Below are 20175 nucleotides of genomic sequence, written 5' to 3' on the forward strand. Positions count from 1 at the left end.
AGCTTCCCCCAGAGCTTTCTTTCCTTCCCCCTCTTTCTCCGCTTTCTCCCCCCCAACCCCCCTGTAAAAGGTTCGTGCCGGGGCTCGACCCTCCTGGGCAGGAGGGGAGCCACACCGACTCCCTACTGACGGAACAAACAACCAGTTAGCTCAGGACTCAGGCCCTCTGGTGCAGGGGCTGAGCAAACAACAGATAGTTCCGGGCTCAGGCCCCCTGGTGCAGGCCTGAGCAAACGACAGTTAAAGAGCCCAGGCCCTCTGGTGCAGGGGCTGGGCAAGCAAGCAGTTCAGGAGCCCAGGCCCTCTGGTGCAGGGGCTGGGCAGGCAAACAGTTCAGGAGCCCAGGCCCTCTGGTGCAGGAGCTGGGCAAACAAACAGTTCAGGAGCCCCGGCCCTGGATCAGGGCGGGGCACAAACAGTCACAGCTCAGGCCCTGGGATGCAGGGGCTGAGCAGATACACAGTTAGGGAGCTCAGGCCCCCTTGCGCAGGGGCTGAGCAACACTCACTTGGGGTAAGCCTTGGCTCTGACACCAGAGCGCTGGGTGAGGGGGAAGCCTGCCACCCGTGAGCGGGGGGTGGCAGGGGGGAACGCAGGCCCACCCACTCGACTGCGTTCCAGCCCGGGGCCCTAGCAGCGGTTACTGCCGCTGCCGGTCAGTGGGGTATCCTGACCGAAACACACTGACATTGGCTCACATGCGTCTGCAGCCTGACCGGGGTCGGCTACCCCCGGGCTACTTCCAGGATCCCCCTCAGGGCCTACCTCGTCCATGGCACCGGGCCCGGTCCAGTCCACCAGCATGGGCTCCTCTCGGCCGGGGCTTGGTGGCAAGTCCGGCAGCTCCGTAGGAAAATCCGGCCAATTGCACTCAGGCGGCTCCTCTGGGTAACAGCAGGGGCGAAGGGGTTCTGGTGCGGCCTCGCCTTCGGGGTTGGTGTGGGGGAGTTCCAAGGGCTCCTCCCAACGACGGGAGCGGACAGGCTCCGGCGGCTCCTCCTCGTAGTGAGCTCGGGGCAGCTCCGGCCAGCTAGGGCAACGGCCTCGGGCCTCAGAGGTATCCCGGCCGGGAGCTCCCGGCCGCACGTCTGCTCCCTGCGGTGGCCGGGCTCTGACTGAGCTCTGGCGGCCGGCCTTTATACTTCCTGTCCCGCCCCGTGACTTCCGGGGGGCGGGGATAGGCGGCGGTGGCTCCGCCCACTCGGGTGCCTGCAAGGGTGCTCCCTCTTCTGGGCAGGAGGGGAGCCACACCGACTCACTACACCCCCCATCTACATTAACTTTAATTTACCTCTTGGTCTCTGATTTTTCCCCTTCATTGCTTTGTTGTGGGTTCTGTATGAAATATGCAGTGGGGACTGTGTGTGTCCTTTTATTTCACTCAAATAACTTTTCAGACCGTGAAACTATTTTGTAAATAATACATTGAAGTGTATAGAACACCTTATTCCATTCCATAATCTGACTGCATCATTCTGCATGTTCTAGGATTTACTGACATTTAGCACAAAGTCCACAGAAGAAAGGCTTACACCATCAAGCAAACAGGTACTTTTATAGTTGTTCTGATAGTCGGACTGTGCAAAGGAGTTCAAAATTCATTCAGTTGGACACTTATTTGTCAGATCTAAATTCTCTTCTATCATAAGTGTTCAGATAACCTTGACATGCTAGAGGTGCTAATCTAAAGGTGCAGTCATGTTTAATTTGATTTTTGCTTATTTTTCAGCAGTATTGCTCCTTTTATAGAGACTTATTAAAAGCTGAAGTAACAAATCGCTGTCCTTTCTCCTGGCAAAAAAGTGTTACATCTGTACTAAAAGCACATATCTTAAAAGCGGTATCTTGGTATTTTAAAGTGCTATTACTTCTCAATTGACATTTCACTGCAGCTGTTTAAAATCTTTAGTTTTCTGTGTTAACTATTTTCTTGTATACTTAATGGAGATGCTGGATTCTGTAACTTCTGAAAATGCTTTTTCATGTAGAGCTGGGAAAATGCAAAAAAATGACTTTGTGTAGAAGTCAATTCATATTTTATAAATTATACATACAGTAGACCCTCAAAAGTATGAACACCAGAATTATGAACTAACTGGTCAATCTCACACCTCATTTGCATACTTCTGGTTCCAACCAGGCAGCAGCCGAGACAAAAGAACAAAACAAAAAAAAACCCAAATCAAATACAGTACAGTACTGTGTTAAACGTAAACAACTAAAAAAATAAAGGAACGTTTTAAAAAAAAATTGACAAGGTAAGGAAACTGTTTTTGTGCTTGTTTCATTTAAATTATGATGGTTAAAAACAGCATTTTTCTTCTTCAAAGCTGTATTTAATGCATCAATGTTCAGTTGTAAATTTTTGAAAAAATAACCATAACGTTTTGTTCAGTTACGAACAGCCTCCATTCCCGCGGTGTTCGTAACTGTGAGGTTCTACTGTAGTCATATTGTTAATGGCCCTTATGGCCCTTTGTTTGCGTTTCATAGAAAGTGGAAATTTGATTTATCTTCATGATGACTAGTGTTAATAAGTGAATTTCAAAATTATATGAGCAAGTATTGAGTGAATTTAAAATTCATATACCAAAAGCATTCATACTAGGGGCAGATCTATACAGAAGCGCTACATTGGCGCAGCTGAATCGGAGAGCATCTCCCGCTGACATAGCGCTGGTGTGGACAATGCTTAGTTCACTAACTTTCTAACTGAGTGACGTAAGTTAGATTGACTTAAGCGGCAATGTAGACTTGCCCTAGGAGTACTTCCATACTCATTGAATCAGAACAAAACCAGTACCACTTGATTAATTTGATCAATCCCAGTTAAGCAATGCAGGTCAAAGTTCAAATAGCTAGTATTCATAGTCACAATCTAAAACAAATCAGTAAGACTTAAAATAGACTTCTTAAAACTATATTCATCTGTTGTTTGAGGAAAATAGTAACTATTCATCATTTATTCCTTACTCAGCTGTACTCTGTAGTTCAGTGGTAGTGATACTAGTCTGAGAAGTGACTGTGTAAAACCACTGCCCTGGGATATCTGACTCCAGATCCAGGCTGCTCAGTTGACAGTGTTGAGGAGGTAATTCTAATTTCTAGGCTTATGTATACACCTGGAATCTGAAAGTCAAGATGGGTTCTTTCTAGTTCATGTATCAACGTGTGTATTAAAGGATACATTGTTCGAAGTTAATTGATGCATGAACCAGTATAGAATCTAACTGGGTTTGCCTTGGAGCTGTACCTCTGCTCCCATGTAGGGGTAGGGAAGATGTGATTTAGATTTTGGGGGTTTCCACTGGATTTGTATGGCCCTTCTTCCTCAACTGCCTCTCTCAAGTTCCTTGTTAACATGGCTTTTACAGGAGCTATGCAAATGGCTCCACTCAGCCCAGGCCCCCAGACTTACTCCTCCTTTGAGGATGGGGTCCAAATTGCCGAGGAAATGTTGGTGAGTTATAATGTTAGGTGCATAGCTAACCCCCTTTCTCCCTGGGATCCTCAATTCATGAGCTTGGGTTAAAGGAGAAGGAAGTCACAGAAGTGACACTTCTGAGCCATTAGCAATTATCTCTAAAACGTCATGGAAGATGGGAGCCATTCCAGAAGGCTGGAAAAGGGCAAATATAGTACCCATCTATAAAAAGGGAAATAAGGACAACCTGGGGAATTACAGACTAGTCAGCTTAACTTCTGTACCCGGAAAGATAATGGAGCAAATAATTAAGCAATCAATTTGCAAACTACCTAGAAGATAAGGTAATAAATAACAGTCAGCATGGATTTGTCAAGAAGAAATTGTGTCAAACCAACCTGATAGCTTTCTTGGACAGGGTAACAAGCCTTGTGGATAGCGGGGAAGCGGTAGATGTGGTATATCTTGACTTTAGTGAGGCTTTTGATACGGTCTCACATGACCTTCTCATAAACAAACTAGGGAAATACAACCTAGATGGAGCTACTATAAGATGAGTGCATAACTGGTTGGAAAATCGTTCCCAGAGAGTAGTTATCAGTGGTTCACAGTCATGCTGGAAGGGCATAACGAGTTGGGTCCTGCAGGGATCGGTTCTGGATCCGGTTCTGTTCAATACCTTCATCAATGATTTAGATAATGGCATAGAGAGTACACTGATAAAGTTTGCGGATGATACCCAGCTGGGAGGAGTTGCAAGTGCTTTGGAGGATAGGATTAAAATTCAAAATGATCTTGACAAACTGGAGAAATGGTCTGAAGTAAATCGGATGTAATTTAATAAGGACAAATGCAAAGTACTCCAATTAGGAAGAAACAATCAGTTGCACACATAGAAAATGGGAAATGACTGCCTAGGAAGGAGTACTGCAGAAAGGAATCTGGGGGTCATAGTGGATCACAAGCTAAATATGAGTCAACAGTGTAACGCTGTTGCAAAAAAAGCAAACATCATTCTTGGATGTATTAGCAGGAGTATTGTAAGCAAGACCCGAAAAGTAATTCTTCCGCTCTACTCCGCGCTGATTAGGCCTCAACTGGAGTATTGTGTCCAGTTCTGGGCGCCACATTTCAGGAAAGATGTGGACAAATTTGAGAAAGTCCAGAGAAGAGCAACAAAAATGATTAAAAGTCTAGAAAACATGACCTTTGAGGGAAGATTGGAAAAAATTGGGTTTGTTTAGTCTGGAAAAGAGAAGACTGAGAGGGGACATAACAGTTTTCAAGTACATAATAGGTTGCTATTTGACATGCGTGCCATAGATTGCCGACCCCTGCCATAGAGTTTAAAATCATCACATTTTGGTGTAGACCTGTTTATAAGCCGACCCCTGCTCTTTGATGCGTCACTTTTTTTACCAAAAATATTCGGCTTATGAACGAGTTTATACGGTACCTTAAAATGTGCTGGATACTAAACTTTTTTCTTATCATAAAATTGAGCAAAATATTTTTCATATTTAAAACTTGATTTATTAAATAAAGGTAATATCTGTAGTTAGTGAATTGAACTGATTTTCTGGTCATTGTGTCCTTCAAGATTTTAGAACTAATAGATCTCATCCTCTCACACCTAGATTTTATTCCTAGATTGGAAGAGGAAAACAAAGTATTCCTGCCATTTCAACTCCCAGTTAGTTTCTTAACTTTGAATGAGCAAGTAATTGAACTGAACTAGGGGAATAAACTGAAATAAAGAAAATATTCTTCCTGTACCTGCAGAAGAGGCTACTGTTGTCAAAAACTGGTTTAGCACTACAACAAATTCTGGTTCCAGGTGCATAACCAGTGATTTCCACCAGTCCAGTGGTTTGACTTCCTTTAATATTTGGCAGCAAACATGTACTGTTTAATATTTTTTGTATTTAATTTAAATGACCTTAATAGATTAGAATCTAAATTTGGACCTTATCAGTTTTTATCCACCCTGCATGCAGAGGCAGAGGGGATAATATGCCCTTGAGTAATTGAAGTAATCTGATCTTATTCAGAATGTGCACTGAAATCAGATCTTTTGAGTAGAAAGGTGCTTTTTTGTTGTTGTTACAAAGTCACTTTTCTGATTATAACTGAATTAAAGTTTAATGTGGAGTATTAAATGTAAAATTTAAAGCAAAATATTCACAATATCCAAGTGAATTAGACTGTATCTGAACTTTCTTGCATATTTCTATCTGACTGTAATTAGACTATATCTGAACTGTGCCTTGGTAAATTCTAAACACTTATTGCTGAACATTAGCATTTTGTTAGCTGTTGGCATTAGTAGAAGAGGGGGAATTCAGATTCTTGGCACTGAAAAATTGTCCTTTCCTCCTTCTTCTTCTCAGAAAGGAAGGCCTCTTTCCCCTTTTAAACTACCTATTCTGTTTTTTACTTTGCTCTTTTTAGCTGGCAGTAGAGGAGAGTCTCCCTATGACGCCCTTTTATTTGCTATTGGGAAAGCACAGGCATCAACAACGATCCAAAGAGAATGCAGATCTTGGCACAGCAGTTGTCCAGAGTCACTTAGCCCAAGATTCACCTGCAATCAAAGAGGTGAGAGAGAGAGAGAGTGTGTGTGAGATAAACATGCATATATAAAAGCATGAAAAATGGAACTTTAATAAAACCACTGTTTTCTTGTCTCATCAGCTCCTACACACTCCTGCACATGTGTTGCCATCTGCTTCTTTCCTGTGTTCCATTTTTATCAATTCAATGCTGATTTCCAAGGAGAATAAAAGGTAAAAACAGTCAAGGCTGGTGGCTTAAATAAGTTTCATATGTCAGTTGGAAAATATCAGCTAGATCTTCCTAAGTGTTGTGGCAGTTTTCCTATTTTTTTTTTAATAAGAATGATTATAATTAAGGTGCCATTTCTGCAACCATTTAAATATCTTCTAAAGCTGCTTTTTAAATGCATAACCTTTCCCCCTAAGCTGTAAGATCTTGTTAGATTGTTATTAGAATCAATCTGTGCCAATTTATTGATTTGGGGCAGGAGGGTAAACTTTCTGGCCTCCATGTAAACATAAGAAAAATTGCCTTTTAAGATTAAAAATTTCTCATTTCCTATTAAACTGTTTTCAATCTTCATTCAAGGACCAAATCTTTTTTTAAATGATATTTTTACATAAATGTCTGTTAGACATTCACAGACCTTTCCATTTATTTGTATTAGTAATTGCACTTTGAATCCATGTTCATTTCTACATACTCCTCATTTTAGAAGTCTCAAGAAGTGAATACTCTTATCTGTAAAGGAGATCATGAAGGCAAAATTTAAATAGTTAAAATTGGGGGAGAGAGGCCCCCACAGGAGTTCCTAGGTTTTTTTTTAATTAGGACTTAATTTATTGATAGCATGCATAGCAAGCTTACAGGATTAACTGGTTTAGCAGCAATATGCAACACTTTGGTATGTCTGAGGTGTCTTCATTTATTAAGCTTACTCTTTTGTGAGATGAATGTATGTTCTTGTTAAAAAAAAAAAAAAAAAAAAATGGGTTGGTGGCCTATGATAGTAATTTTGTAGTAGATTTATTAGCATGCTAAGTACACTGAAGCCAATAAAATACTTAGCATGCTAAGATTAACCTTTAGACCGCCTATTCTTGAAAAGCTTTCATACATAAGTGTGTACCAAACAATGAATTAGATCTCCAGAGAAACATGTGGGGTTTTTTTTGTTTTTGTTTTTTTGTGGGGTTTTTTTGTTTTTGTTTTTATTATTATTCATATTGTGGTAGTGCCCACCAGCTCAAACCAGGATTGGGTGCCCTATGCATTAGGCATTTTACAAACACTTGCAAAGACATACACCTGACACTAGAAACCTTTGCTGGTACAGGGAAGGGGTGTTTTCTATCTTGTTTTTGCAACATTTCTGTACCAGCAAACGCCATCATGTAGATGCAGTTATATCCGTATAAAAGTGCTTTTGCCAGTAGAACTTGCTTCACTCACTAAACCAGCTTAAGCTATATGGGCAACAGCACTTTTTAGCTGGTATAAGCTGTATCTACATTAGGAGGGTTTGTCAGTAGTCCTGGTTAGAATTTCTGCACATACAGTCTAACAGCTTATCCTATAAATACTTACACATATGTAACATTACTCATCTGAAATCCTATTGTAATTACTGGTTCTATCCAAATAAGTAAAGTTACACATGAGCATAAGAATTTGTAGGATTGGGCTCTAAAAAGACAGTGACATTCAAATATGTAAAAATTGTATAAATACATATACATGCAAACATTTATGCACTTTATCTTGATGTCAGTATCCATATCTGCCTGTCAATGGTATGTAACTTGCATATGCGTGAAGTGTATGTATAATTTATATATATACACACACACATATAGTGTGTGTGTGTGTGTATAAATTATACATACACTTCACGCATATGCAAATTATATACCATTGACAGGCAGATATGGATACTGACATCAAGATGCAGGCAGATATATCTAATATATATATATATAGATATAGATATCGATATATATATAGGGTGTGTGGTACAGATTTCTTAATTCAGTGATGAGTGTAGGACGCCCATGTTACTCGCAAGCAGAGAGTTATACAGATCATCTCAGACAAGTTCCAATTAAACTTTCAGACAACATGCAGCTGCATGTATTCTGTAGGTAACTATTTTAAACATTTTTATTGGGACTCTTTCTTTGAAACCCATTCTACCTTAATATCATTTGGTCGTCTGCACAAGATTGAGGGAGTGTGAGCAGGAGAGAGGACACTATAGGCAATAACTTTTTAAAGTTTCTTTGAAAAGTTAACTGTAATGCTTTTTCTATACTTATAAATGTTGACACTTTAAGGTCTGATATCTCTGCATTCTCCAGGCCTTAAAGATGATATTGTGGCCTGTAGGGAGGGTGGAAAACTCACTCTTCCAATGGTATAAAACACCCATTTCTAGTTCTGTAAAATCATGAGATTATACCTATTACTGATGCAGGACTGAATATAGTCTATACAGTACCTTATTCAAATATAATATGGAGAAAAAAATTATCAGATATGTTTCATTTCAAATAAAACGGCAGGTATTTGGAAGTGTTCAAGGGTTTGGATTGTTGTAATAAATCCAGGAGAAATGGATTAGTGGGTAGAGAGTGGGTGAGATGGGCAAAGGTGCGTGATGCATGCAGTTGAACATATAGCTGTTTAGTTTAAGGGATTGTTCTAGTGCCCATTTAAGGCAATGGGAATTTTTCCATCGACTTCAAAGGACATTGGATCAGACCCAAATATTAGGCCTTACTATAGATATTTGTAGTGTGTTTGTGTGTATATATGTGCTACATATGCTGAGAGTAATCTGTTTAAATTGTAAATTCTTTGGGGCATATCTTTTCCTTGTAAGTAAAGTACCTAGTGCTCTTGCAGTGCTACATAAATAAGTCATATAACGTATATAAATTCACCTGCACAGACAATTTAACTCAGTATCATGGTTTAGTATCGAAACTATATTCTCATTCCTTCCTGTGGTAGAATATGCTGATAGTCTCTCTTTTCCTCTGTCCCCCTACTTTAAAGTGCCGGAGAAGTGGTTGATGAAGTTGAAATGGACAGTGAAAAAGCAGAGGATGAATCAGATGAGGATTTAGAGCTTACTGAGATGGAGCAAGATATAAATCCTACAGAGTTTTTGGGTGAAATTACCCAAACTAAACTGTCTAAATCTCAGGAAAAACAACTGCGAAAGATAAGAAGAATGGACTACAGTTGGGTAGCTGCTCTCTAGATACATCAAGACATGTTGCATTTTATATTTTCTTATGAACTTAAATATTATGTTAATGGATTAAATACAGTGTTCTACCAAAAAGCTCTCTTTCAGTCCTTTGTCATAAGTTTCTTATTGGATTCTAATATTTGATGTAAAAGGTATTATTTCAAAGCAAGTATTTTGCAGTTTTAATATATTTTAGTTAGAAAGGAAGACTGGTCTTGGGACTAAAGCACAGGATCTGGGTTTTCTCCCCAGTCTGTCTCAAACACACTGTTACCTCAAACAACTGTTAACCTCTGTCGTTTATTCTCCAACCTGTAAAATGTAGATAATGGGCTTGATTCAATTCTGTATTATATTGGCTGGTGCCCTCAAATATCTAAGGCACAAGAAAGTCTCTGAAAGAGTCCCAGAACCACTGCTCTGTCAGGGATGGCCTACAGAGGGCCCAAAAGTGGGCAGTATTGATCACAAAGGGACAGGCAGCTTTTCCAACCAGGATTTCTATAGACTCTGAACCTTACTTCATAGCAGCTGCTGCTATTTATCTTGTAGCTCCTGGAAACCCCAATTGAGGATCAAGGTCCTATTGTGATAGGCTCTGTACAGGCAAGTAACATAGAAGACAGTCCCAGCTGCAGAGAACATACAATCTGGGTGGTGGACAGGATGTGGCAGATGGACAAAACACAACAAGGTGGGAGAAGGAGGTAACGAACAGTTTAGCAGAAAAGCAGACATCTCAGCCAGCCACTCCACAGGCAGTGCAAACCCTGACTGTCCTAATCCCCCAGAAATAGCAGCTTACCTGCCCCATCACCACCACTTCCCTTTGTCAGCATGGGTGAATGCAGCCTAATACCTCACAGGTTTGAAATACCTCACGGACATTTGTTGAGCACTGAGAGATCTTTGGATATAAGGTGCTTCAGATGTTGAAAGTATTTGTGCATCAATACTTTCTAATGTAACATTTCAAAAATTCCAATTGACTGAACTTCACCACTTAAAAAGAAACACAGCATCTGTTCTGGAAGGGCAATGAACCCTTTAATGGGCTTTTGGTACATAAATGAAGCAAAGAATAATAGTCAAAGAATAATTTTTAAAAATCTTTTTAACCACTTACGTAATGGGCATTTTCTTGCTCAGCCCCCAACTACCACTGTTTTATCACCAGTGTTAAAATCAGTGTTAGCTTCCTCATCCCCCGTCCCCCGCTAATATAAACATGCCCTTAATTATTTCAATGTAGAGTGTAGAAAGGTTTTTTGAAAAGCTTCCTTTCTTGAGCTCTAAACAAAGGTATCCAGAACCATTTGGCTGAGCATATCACTTCCATTTCACTAAAACACAGCTGTTCTTGTTTTACAGTCAATTTATAGTGTTGACTTTTGAATTTTATTAGCAATTTATCCATCACTCAGATCTGTTAATTAGACTTGAACAGTTCAAAGCAGGAACCACAAATGCTTAAGATTATCTAGAGTATGGTGCTTAAGTAGCTTTATCAGCGTAAATCTAGCAATGACGTGACTTTGTATTCTGAAATCATCAGTGGAAAAAAGTTGCTCAGCACTTTTTGCTGATCTGCCCAATGTATAAAAATGTCAAGGAGAAATTTTCTACGTGGAGCTCTAATGGAATTCCAGAGGGTTCCAGAAGTATCCAGAGCATCACGCAAGGTGACAGTGACCAAGGCAGCATTCAACCCTCTTCCACACAGATGGTCAGACTGAACCAGCGTGTTGGAGACTTCCTCTCTTCTGCCATCTGTGTATAAGAAAATAAAGGAAGAGAACACACAATACTTCAGTATGGCTTTTTTAGGGTATCATTTATTCTGCTCTATTGTTACAAATAGTGTGGATGTTCTTGTGTATTGAAGTTTTGCACACATCATAATAGAAAATGTATGTACTGTAATGCTACAGAAGGAATACAGATAAACAGTAACAGGAAACTTCATTATTACTGTGTTTGAGAAACTGATAGATTGCCCAAGAGTTGAAGAAAAGAACAATTGTTGGGAAATGTAATACGGTCTGTCTGCTTTAACTGCCCATCAAGCTTATCTACTGTGGGGGTTTTTTTCAATAAATAGTTTGATACCAGCAGAATCGCAATGTCATCATTGTTTAACAGTTCTGTAACTAAAACAGCATATGATGGCTGTGACGGGTTGGATCACACAACCCCCTTGGGAGCTGCCACCTAATGTACCAGGACTACCTCTGCTCCTGTTTTTCCTGCCAGCTTAGGTGGTAGCTAGGGGATTCTTTATGATGGCTCCTCTCTCTCCCTTTGTTCTGTTCCCACCCCTTTATATATCTTTTGCATAAGGCGGGAACCCTTTGTCCCTCTGGGTTTCCACCCCCCTCACTGGAAAAGCACCAGGTTAAAGATGGATTCCAGTTCAGGTGACATGATCACATGTCACTGCAAGACTTCATTACCCACTTGCCAGCACACACACATACAGGAAGACTCACAGGTAAAACACAGCCATCTGCAGACAATGGTCCTGGTTAATGGGAGTCAAGATTCCAAACCACCATTAATGGCCCACACTTTGCATAATTACAATAAGCCCTCAGAGTTATAGTTTATATTTCTAGTTTCAGATACAAGAGTGGTACATTTATACAAATAGGATGATCACACTCAGTAGATTATAAGCTTTGTAATGATACCTTACAAGAGACCTTTTGCATGAAGCATATCCCAGTTACATTATATTCACTTTAAAACCATAGACTGCACAATGTCACGATGGTATATATTGAAATGATTTGCTGAATGGCTATTATGGGGGAAGAGGGGTGTCAACCATATGCTATTCAGTAGCCTAATGAACTCTGGCTTCTTTCTGTTCAAAGGACATTTTATCAGTGAGGAATACAGGCTGAGTAGCTGTTCAAGGGTAGGGTTGCCAGATGTCGGGTCTAAAAGGAATATTGGACACCAGAAGTCTGGTCGCCACCTACAGGAGCTAGCGGAGCATGTGGGGGCACATACCCTACCCCACCCCCAGATTGACCTGCCAGGGCAGGGAGAGGGACTCTGTCCTCCCACAGCCAGGCTCGCGCTCTCTTGCAGGCAGCCGCCAGAGTGGTTGGGAGGCTGGTTGGCTCTCACGCCAACCCCGAGTGGAGCGGCTGGTGTGAGAAGTGGGTGATCCCATCCCTTCCACTCCCCGCCCAGGCCCGGCTGCCAGGGTCAGAGTCTGAGTGAGCCAGAAATGGGTCGGAGAGTGGCTGGGCTGCCTGAGAGAGAGCCTGGCTGTGGGAGGCAGTGGCAGTAGGCTACCGCCCAGCTGCTGGGGGTGGGCTGAACATGCCACGGGGGAGGGGGGAGCAGGTGCAGCGGAAGGAGACTTCCCCCTGCAGGTTACTGGTGGGGTGGGGAGAGTGCAGTGGTCCCTGGCCTCAGTGCTGCCCAGAGGATTCAGGGGGCCTGGGGCAAAGCAATTTTGGGGGCCCCTTCCATAAAAAAAAGTTGCAATACTATAGAATACTATATTCTCGTGGGGGCCCCTGCAGGGCCTGGGGCAAATTGCCCCACTTGCCCCCCCCCTCTGGGCAGCCCTGCCTGGCCTGGGAGTGGGGGGAAGGGGAGGAGCGAATGGAGGGTTGGTCCTTGTGGGAGGGAGTGGAGCAGGAGTGTCCAGTGTCCAGAAATTGGAAAGTTGGCAACCCTATTCAAGGGCCAACGTCACACTAGTCACGGTAAAGCATTACCCGGTTTCCTCCATTCCTATTGTGTCTCTCTAAACATGACCAAGTTCCAGGAAGCGATCAGTGTTTATTCCCTCACCTAGGGTCTAACTCCACACTGCTGCATTTAGTATTGCATTCAAGCTATGGGCCTGCCCTTACCTGATCCATGAAGGCAGTAATGAGCCCGATATCTTATCATTAGGTTCCTCCCCTTACATTCTTCCCAACTTTATAATTCTCATGTAGCATAAGTTTCAAAACCAAACTACTATGTGCACTTGTAGGATGTCTGGACAAAATAGCACCAAATATAAGCAACTATTTAACCCCCTCAAATCTAATACATGAAGTGACTGCAATGAAGTTGGCACACAGTGTCACATAATATGCTAAATGTGTGGGCAAACTAACTACCACCAATGCAAAAATAAAGTGTGTTGCTAAAAGGTAAACTATGTCCACTCTTGCTTTAATTTATTTTCGCCAATATTGGCAGACATTCATTGCAATGGAAAAACTAACTCTAGTATCTTAGATCAATCCCAACACTGGTATATGGATAATATGACCTCCTACCAGCAGATGGAGACAGAAAATAAGCTACTTTCTTTTCATTCAGGTGTGTACCTAAGAAGCAAAAAAAATAGTGGATTTTACATAGTCGTCCTTATTGAAGTGACAACTTTGAGTCCATAGATTTTTAGTAAATTCATCAGGTGTTAATATGAAATGTCCATAGACACAGACTGAGATCCAAGTTCTCTGTCAGTCACCTGGTAGATCTCTTAAGTACTAATCTGCTCTCTATAGTACAATACATGATTCTAGATACTATTATTAAAGAAAGACACCAGCACTATTTCTAAAATCTTTTCTATTCTGTAAATTTAGGGCAGTGGGTATTCACACGTATAGAGAGGGTACAACAGCCTTGAAAACGTGATGTGTGAGGAGAATTTAGCCTTGAGTTTGTTATTTATTCAAACTGACAGTGAATGCCCGAATGGAAGTACTTGATGGACAAGATGATTCCAGTTTCAAAGGAAATTATTCACATTTCCTTAAGCATACTGGTACTTTGAAATGAAAGGTGCTATTTACCATTGTTTATTATTTTTAATTATTTGGAAAACTTGTGATGGGTTGACCATACTTGGCAGCAAGGGAATTATGCAGCTTCTCTTAAACAGGTGGCAATAAGAGCCATATATCACGCTATCTCAGATTTTATGTATCCCATATATTTTTTCTTATTTTGTTTGGTTATTTAGGAAGCTTGTTTGGCTCTGCAGTGCTGTTTTGTCTGGGTTTTTTCTTCCCCCACTTGAGGTAGTCTTCTTACTATGGAAATAATATTGATAGCTGCAAAGGCAGAAGAATGGGCTTTGTTTACACCACATTTTAAAAAGTTATTTTAGGTACTTTTTAGAGTTTTTATGTTTATTTATTTATACCTGTCTTATGTGCTGTTTTCCTATAGCCTTGGCTATACACAGGGTGACAGGGGGGAAAAAGAACACTTTTAAAACCTCCAGAAGTTATATAAACTAGCTTGTTTATATAATAAGGTATGGTAATTTTAAGTCCTGCTAGTTACAAACTCCCAGGGACAGAATCACAAGTTTTATAACATTAGAAGAGGGGAAATCTCAACTCTCCAAAGACAATGTGGCTTGTTCTTCTAACCCTGGTGGCTCATAAAATAGCTGATCTTAAAATTATCCTTGATTTAGGACTGAATATTGCATGTCCTGAACCTTACACCAGTTTAGGTTTGGGGAGAAAGTCTACATTTCGGGTAAAAAGAAAAAAAAATGGTAGATTTTAAGTAGAAAAAGATGGCTGTTTGAAAGCTTCTCAGGGGCTTGGAATGTAAACAATTCCACCAAAAAAGGATTAGTGGACAGAGTGTAGGTGATGTGAGGGTGCCTGTTTTGGAAAGTCCTTATTTTTACAATAAAATAATTACAATTGTTTTACTTTGTTACACAGAACTTGGGAGAGATTTTTAGAGCATTTCAATGGACATTAAAAAGTATGGCAAGTATGTGACACACCAGGTTAATTTAAAGATATAATGTCTGCCTTAATTTTGTTTCCTGAATTCTGGTTCTTTTTTCTAAAGAATTTGGAAATGTTATATTTTTCTTTTTGTATTTATAATTCGAGCGCCACAGAAGAACACAGATAGGAGACTGATTTTAGCTCCTGGTCCCAGGCACGTGATATGGAACAAGGTAATACTCCTGTCAATTGATAGGAATCAATGTTCATCTGCTACAGGGGTTACTGTTACATTATTGTAGGATAAAGGCAAGATTGAATTATAAATAAACTGGATTAGATAGATATAAGCAACACTACTTTTGAGATGCAGATGGAAATGAAAGTACATAAATCAAGTCGTGAAACTATTAGGTATGGGACAAAGAAATAATTGAAAGAAAGAAATGAGGAAGGCATTTGTGACAGGTCTAGTTAAACACTCCCTCTTGGCCATTCACCAGACTGGTGTGAGGGAATCAATTGTTGGATCCTATGTTCTTTAACCCTCCTGAGTCTGAACTGAGTCCAGGCACTGCCCCTGTCTTGGGGTCCCTAGGCACATTTTTGGGGTGCAGTTCCTCTACTTAGCACCCCCTTCTGAGTGTTGTGGCCCCACAGTCCAACTGGCTGGCCCCTGTTATCAGTGCTTACCCCTGAAACTCCCCAAAAGCTTAAACACACCTTCTCCCAGAAATCCAGTCATATAGGCATTCTGGATCCACTGGTTTACTCTTCAAGGGCACATGATATGTGTAACATATAACACACACACAGACTTTGCACAGGATTCTAAAATACCATTACTGTTTATGTAATTGCATGAGAAATACACAGATCTATCCAAAAATAATAAAACCTACATGCATTTACCTGCCTCAGTTTCCTCACCAGTCTCAAGCATTCTCTGGGTTGGGATCAAAGTCTTCTGGGGGAGTCTAGGGTCCTTCTCCTGCCGCTCATGGCTTGATTTCCCAATTATGGAGCCTTTCTAGTTCTTTCTCTCTTCTCCCAGGTCAGCTTGTTTTGCCTTTGGTTGGTCCTCAGCTAAACCAGGTACCCCTGCTTTGAAAGCATGCAATCTGTTCCCCTCTCCTGCCCCAAACTTCCTGTGTGCCTCTTGGCCCTGGTCTACACTATGAATTTAGGTCGAATTTAGCAGCATTAGATTGATTTAACCCTGCACCTGACCACACAACGAAGCCATTTTTGTTGACTTAAAGGGCTCTTAAAATCGATTTCTGTACTCCTCCCTGACGAGGGGATTAGCGCTGAAATCGACATCGCCGGGTCGAATTTGGGGTAGTGTGGATGCAATTCGACGGTATTGGCCTCCAGGAGCTATCCCAGAGTGCTCCATTGTGACTGCTCTGGACAGCACTCTCAACTCAGATGCACTGGCCAGGTAGACAGGAAAAGCCCTGGGAACTTTTGAATTTCATTTCCTGTTTGGCCAGCATGGCGAGCTGGTCAGCACAGGTGACCATGGAGTCCCGGAATCGCAAAAGAGCTCCAGCATGGACCGAACGGAAGGTACTGGATCTGATCACTGTATGGGGAGAAGAATCCATGCAGCAGGCAAGCGGAGAATCCCTTCTCCCTGGCAGCCAGGAACTGTTCATCACCCTGGAGCCAATACCCTCCCAATCCTCCCAAAGCAGGATCCCGGACCATGAAGCCAGAGAAGGCACCTCTGGTGAGTGTACCTTTGTAAATATAATACAGGGTTTAAAAGCAAGCGTGTTTAATGTTTAATTTGCCCTGAAGACTTGGGATGCATTCGCGGCCAGTATAGCTACTGGAAAAGTCTGTTAATGTGTTTAGGGATGGAGCGGAAATCCTCCAGGGACATCTCCATGAAGCTCTCCTGCAGGTACTCTAAAAGCCTTTGCCATGCAGTGGGTGGAGGCCTGTTCATGCTGAGCTGTTCGCATTTGGCTGAGAGGGAAGGATCTTCCCTGATACTAGCCACGCGGTGGGGGCGGGGGGGTGAAGCACATGTGCTATGTAATGTAAATCACTTGATTCCGTGTGAAATAGTCTTCCCTTTGTTCTCTAAAATGTATCTTTTTAAATACTACTCTCCCTTTTTTTCCTCCCACAGCTGCAAATGTTTCTACACTCCCCCATCATCTCCGTCCCAGAGGCTAATGAGCCTAATGTGGGAGCAAACCGACATGCTCAGGTGTCTGGTGGAGCTGCAGGAAAGGCAGCAGGAGCACAGACCGCCGCTGCAGCCCCTGTATAACCACCTGCCCTCCTCCCCAAGTTCCATATCCTCCTCACCCAGATGCCCAAGAACACGGGGGGATGGGGGGGAGGCCATGGGCACCCAGCCACTCCACCCCAGAGGATTGCCCAAGCAACAGAAGGCTGGCATTCAATAAGTTTTGAACTGTAGTGTGGCATTGTCCTTCCCTCCTCCCCTCATCCACCCCCCGACCCGGTGCTTCCCACCTCACCTGCCCCTCCCGGGCTACCTTGTGAGTTTTCCCCCTATTTGTGTGATGAATTAATAAAGAATGCATGATTTTGAAACAATAATTACTTTATTGCCTCTGAAAGCGGTGATCGAAGGGGGGAGGTCGGTTGGCTTACAGGGAAGTAGAGTCAACAAAGGGGGCGGGTTTTCATCAAGAAGAAACAAATAGAACTGTCACACCGTAATCGGCCACCAGGCGATTTGCCTCAACCTCCCACCCTGCCATAAATGACTCCCCCTTACTCTCACAGATATTGTGGAGCACGCAGCAATAACAATGGGAATATTGGTTTCGCTGTGGTCTAAACTAGTCAGTAAACTGCGCCAGCGAGCTTTTAAATGTCCAAATGCACATTCTACCACCATTCTGCACTTGCTCAGCCTATAGTTGAACTGCTCCTTACTACTGTCCAGAGTGCCTGTGTATGGCTTCATGAGCCATGGCATTAAGGGGTAGGCTGGGTTCCCAAGGATAACTATAGGCATTTCAACATTCCCAACGGTAATTCAACTGTGAGGGCTCCTCTCATCTTGGTATTCTTGTGCTTCAGGGCAGGGGAAAGCAAGTCACAAAGTTCCATGAAAGTGCCCTTACGCATGCGAAAGTTTTGCAGCCACTGAGAATCATCCCAGACCTGCAACACTATGCGGTCCCACCAGTCTGTGCTAGTTTCCTGGGCCCAGAATCAGCGTTCCATGGCATGAGCCTGCCCCATTACCACCATGATGTCCAAATTGCCAGGGCCCGTGCTTTGAGAGAAGTCTGTGTCCATGTCCTCATCACTATCATGATCGCGCCGTCGTCGCCTCCTCGCCTGCTTCTGCAGGCTCTGCACATACTGCAGGATAATGCACGTGTTTACAATGCTCACAACAGCAGCGGTGAGCTGAGCGGGCTCCATGCTTGCCGTGGTATGGCATCTGCAGGAGAGCAGAGTTGCAGAGGAAGCGGTGGATGACGACAGTTAGCACCGCGCACATTTCCCAGTGAAGAACACACGTTCCCGGGAGACCATGACAGACAACATGGAGAAATTCGCTATCGAGGCAAGAGCAGGAGAGCAGAGTTGCAGCGGAAGCGGTGGATGATGATGGGATGCCACGAGAATAGATATTTATAAAGAACGATGAGAGGACCTGTGAGGTGGATTCATGGTACCAGGAGAGCAGAGTTGCAGCGGAAGCGGTGGTTGGATGACAATGGTTAGCAGACCTACTGCACTGTCTGCTGAAAGCAGTATGGCGCCCGCACAGAAAAAGGTGCAAAATGATTGTCTGCCGTTGCTTTCACGGAGGGAGGGGCAACTGACGACATGTACCCAAAACCACCCACGACAATGTTTTTGCCCCATCAGGCATTGGGAGCTCAACCCAGAATTCCAGTGGGCGGTGGAGACTGCGGGAACTGTGGGATAGCTCCCCACAGTGCAACGCTCTGAAAGTCGACACTAGCCACGGTAGTGAGGACACACTCCGCTGACTTAATGAGCTTAGTGGGGACACACACAATCGACTGTATAAATTCGCTTCCTAAAAAATCGACTTCTATAAATTTGACCTAATTTCGTAGTGTAGACATACCCTTGGAGTCTTCCCACTAACCCATCCAGCTGCTGGCATTTAAAGGCTAGCATCTACACCTTGGTTTCTTTGACCTGCAGTTGCGGATTTTCCATCCCCCAAACATGAGCTTTTCCCCTCCTCTTGACAGGGCTGGCTCCAGGGTTTTTGCCGCCCCAAGCGGCAAAAAAAAAAAAAAAAAAAAAAAGCCGCGATCACAATCGGCGGTAGCTCCACCATGCCGCTCTCTTCTTCGGCGGCACCTCGGCAGCAGGTCCTTGCCTCCGAGAAGGGAATGAGGGACCCGCCGCCGAATTGCCACCGAAGAGCCCGACATGCCGCCCCTTCCCCTTGGCCACCCCAAGCACCTGCTTGCTGAGCTGGTGCCTGGAGCCGGCCCTGCCTCTTGAGGAGTTGGAGAAAACTGATTATCCTGGTTTTAGCCAACCTCCTTACCATATCCATTGTGTGGTCAGAATACAAATGTTAAGCTTAACTACTCTCCATTTTCCCTAGTCTGGTGGTTACTTCTACAAGCCCTGTCAGCCCTTGGTGGATTCCACATTTACATAGAAGCATTTGGTGATCTAAAAGAAATTAAGATAATCACAAACCACAAGATTTAAATAGGTGAGCCATGTTTGCTTCTAAATGTAAACCAGGGACAGTTTCTCTACAGGGACAACACGTCAAGTTTTATGGAACATGGATTTCTTTTAGAAACTTTCTCAATCTTGAGGCCTCACTGAATCAATGTTCACTCCAAAGAACCAGAACTATCCAGCACCAACTGCATAATAAATGGCTGACAAATATCAAACACATTCCATTTGTGACAAGCATTCCATGCCTGCCATAGACTGAGGTTCCGATTCTACAGTCAGCTCTGTGCAGGTGGACCCTGTGCCTATGCAGCGCCCCACTGAGAATTGCCCTACATTCAGCTTAACTGCAACATCAGGGTCTAATGTACATTTTTTTCCCAATAGAATCTTGTACTTCATGATTACTAACCTTTCCTACCAGAGACTTAGCTATTTCTGTTTACCTTTCAAAGAGGGTAAATTATAGCTATTATTAAGTAGCAGTGACTATATTGTAATAGCTCTTTTTCTTTTATCTTTTCCCCCAATGTTTT

At 42.7% G+C, this 20175-nt stretch overlaps 1 protein-coding gene across 1 annotated transcript in view; it reads left to right on the plus strand.

The window, feature by feature from the left end:
• WDR75 (WD repeat domain 75) overlaps positions 1 to 9316 on the plus strand; it is a 34433-nt gene extending 25117 nt beyond the window's left edge. The window contains exons 18-21 of the mRNA XM_065413120.1: positions 1489 to 1548; positions 5876 to 6022; positions 6119 to 6210; positions 9038 to 9316. Of these exons, the coding sequence (XP_065269192.1) occupies positions 1489 to 1548; positions 5876 to 6022; positions 6119 to 6210; positions 9038 to 9245 (507 nt within the window). The 3' untranslated portion in view covers positions 9246 to 9316. The remainder of the gene's footprint in view (positions 1 to 1488; positions 1549 to 5875; positions 6023 to 6118; positions 6211 to 9037) is intronic.
• The last annotated feature ends 10859 nt before the right edge of the window (positions 9317 to 20175 follow it).

The sequence above is a fragment of the Emys orbicularis genome, chromosome 11 (genome assembly GCF_028017835.1).
Source record: "Emys orbicularis isolate rEmyOrb1 chromosome 11, rEmyOrb1.hap1, whole genome shotgun sequence".
Lineage (NCBI taxonomy): Eukaryota > Metazoa > Chordata > Testudines > Emydidae > Emys > Emys orbicularis.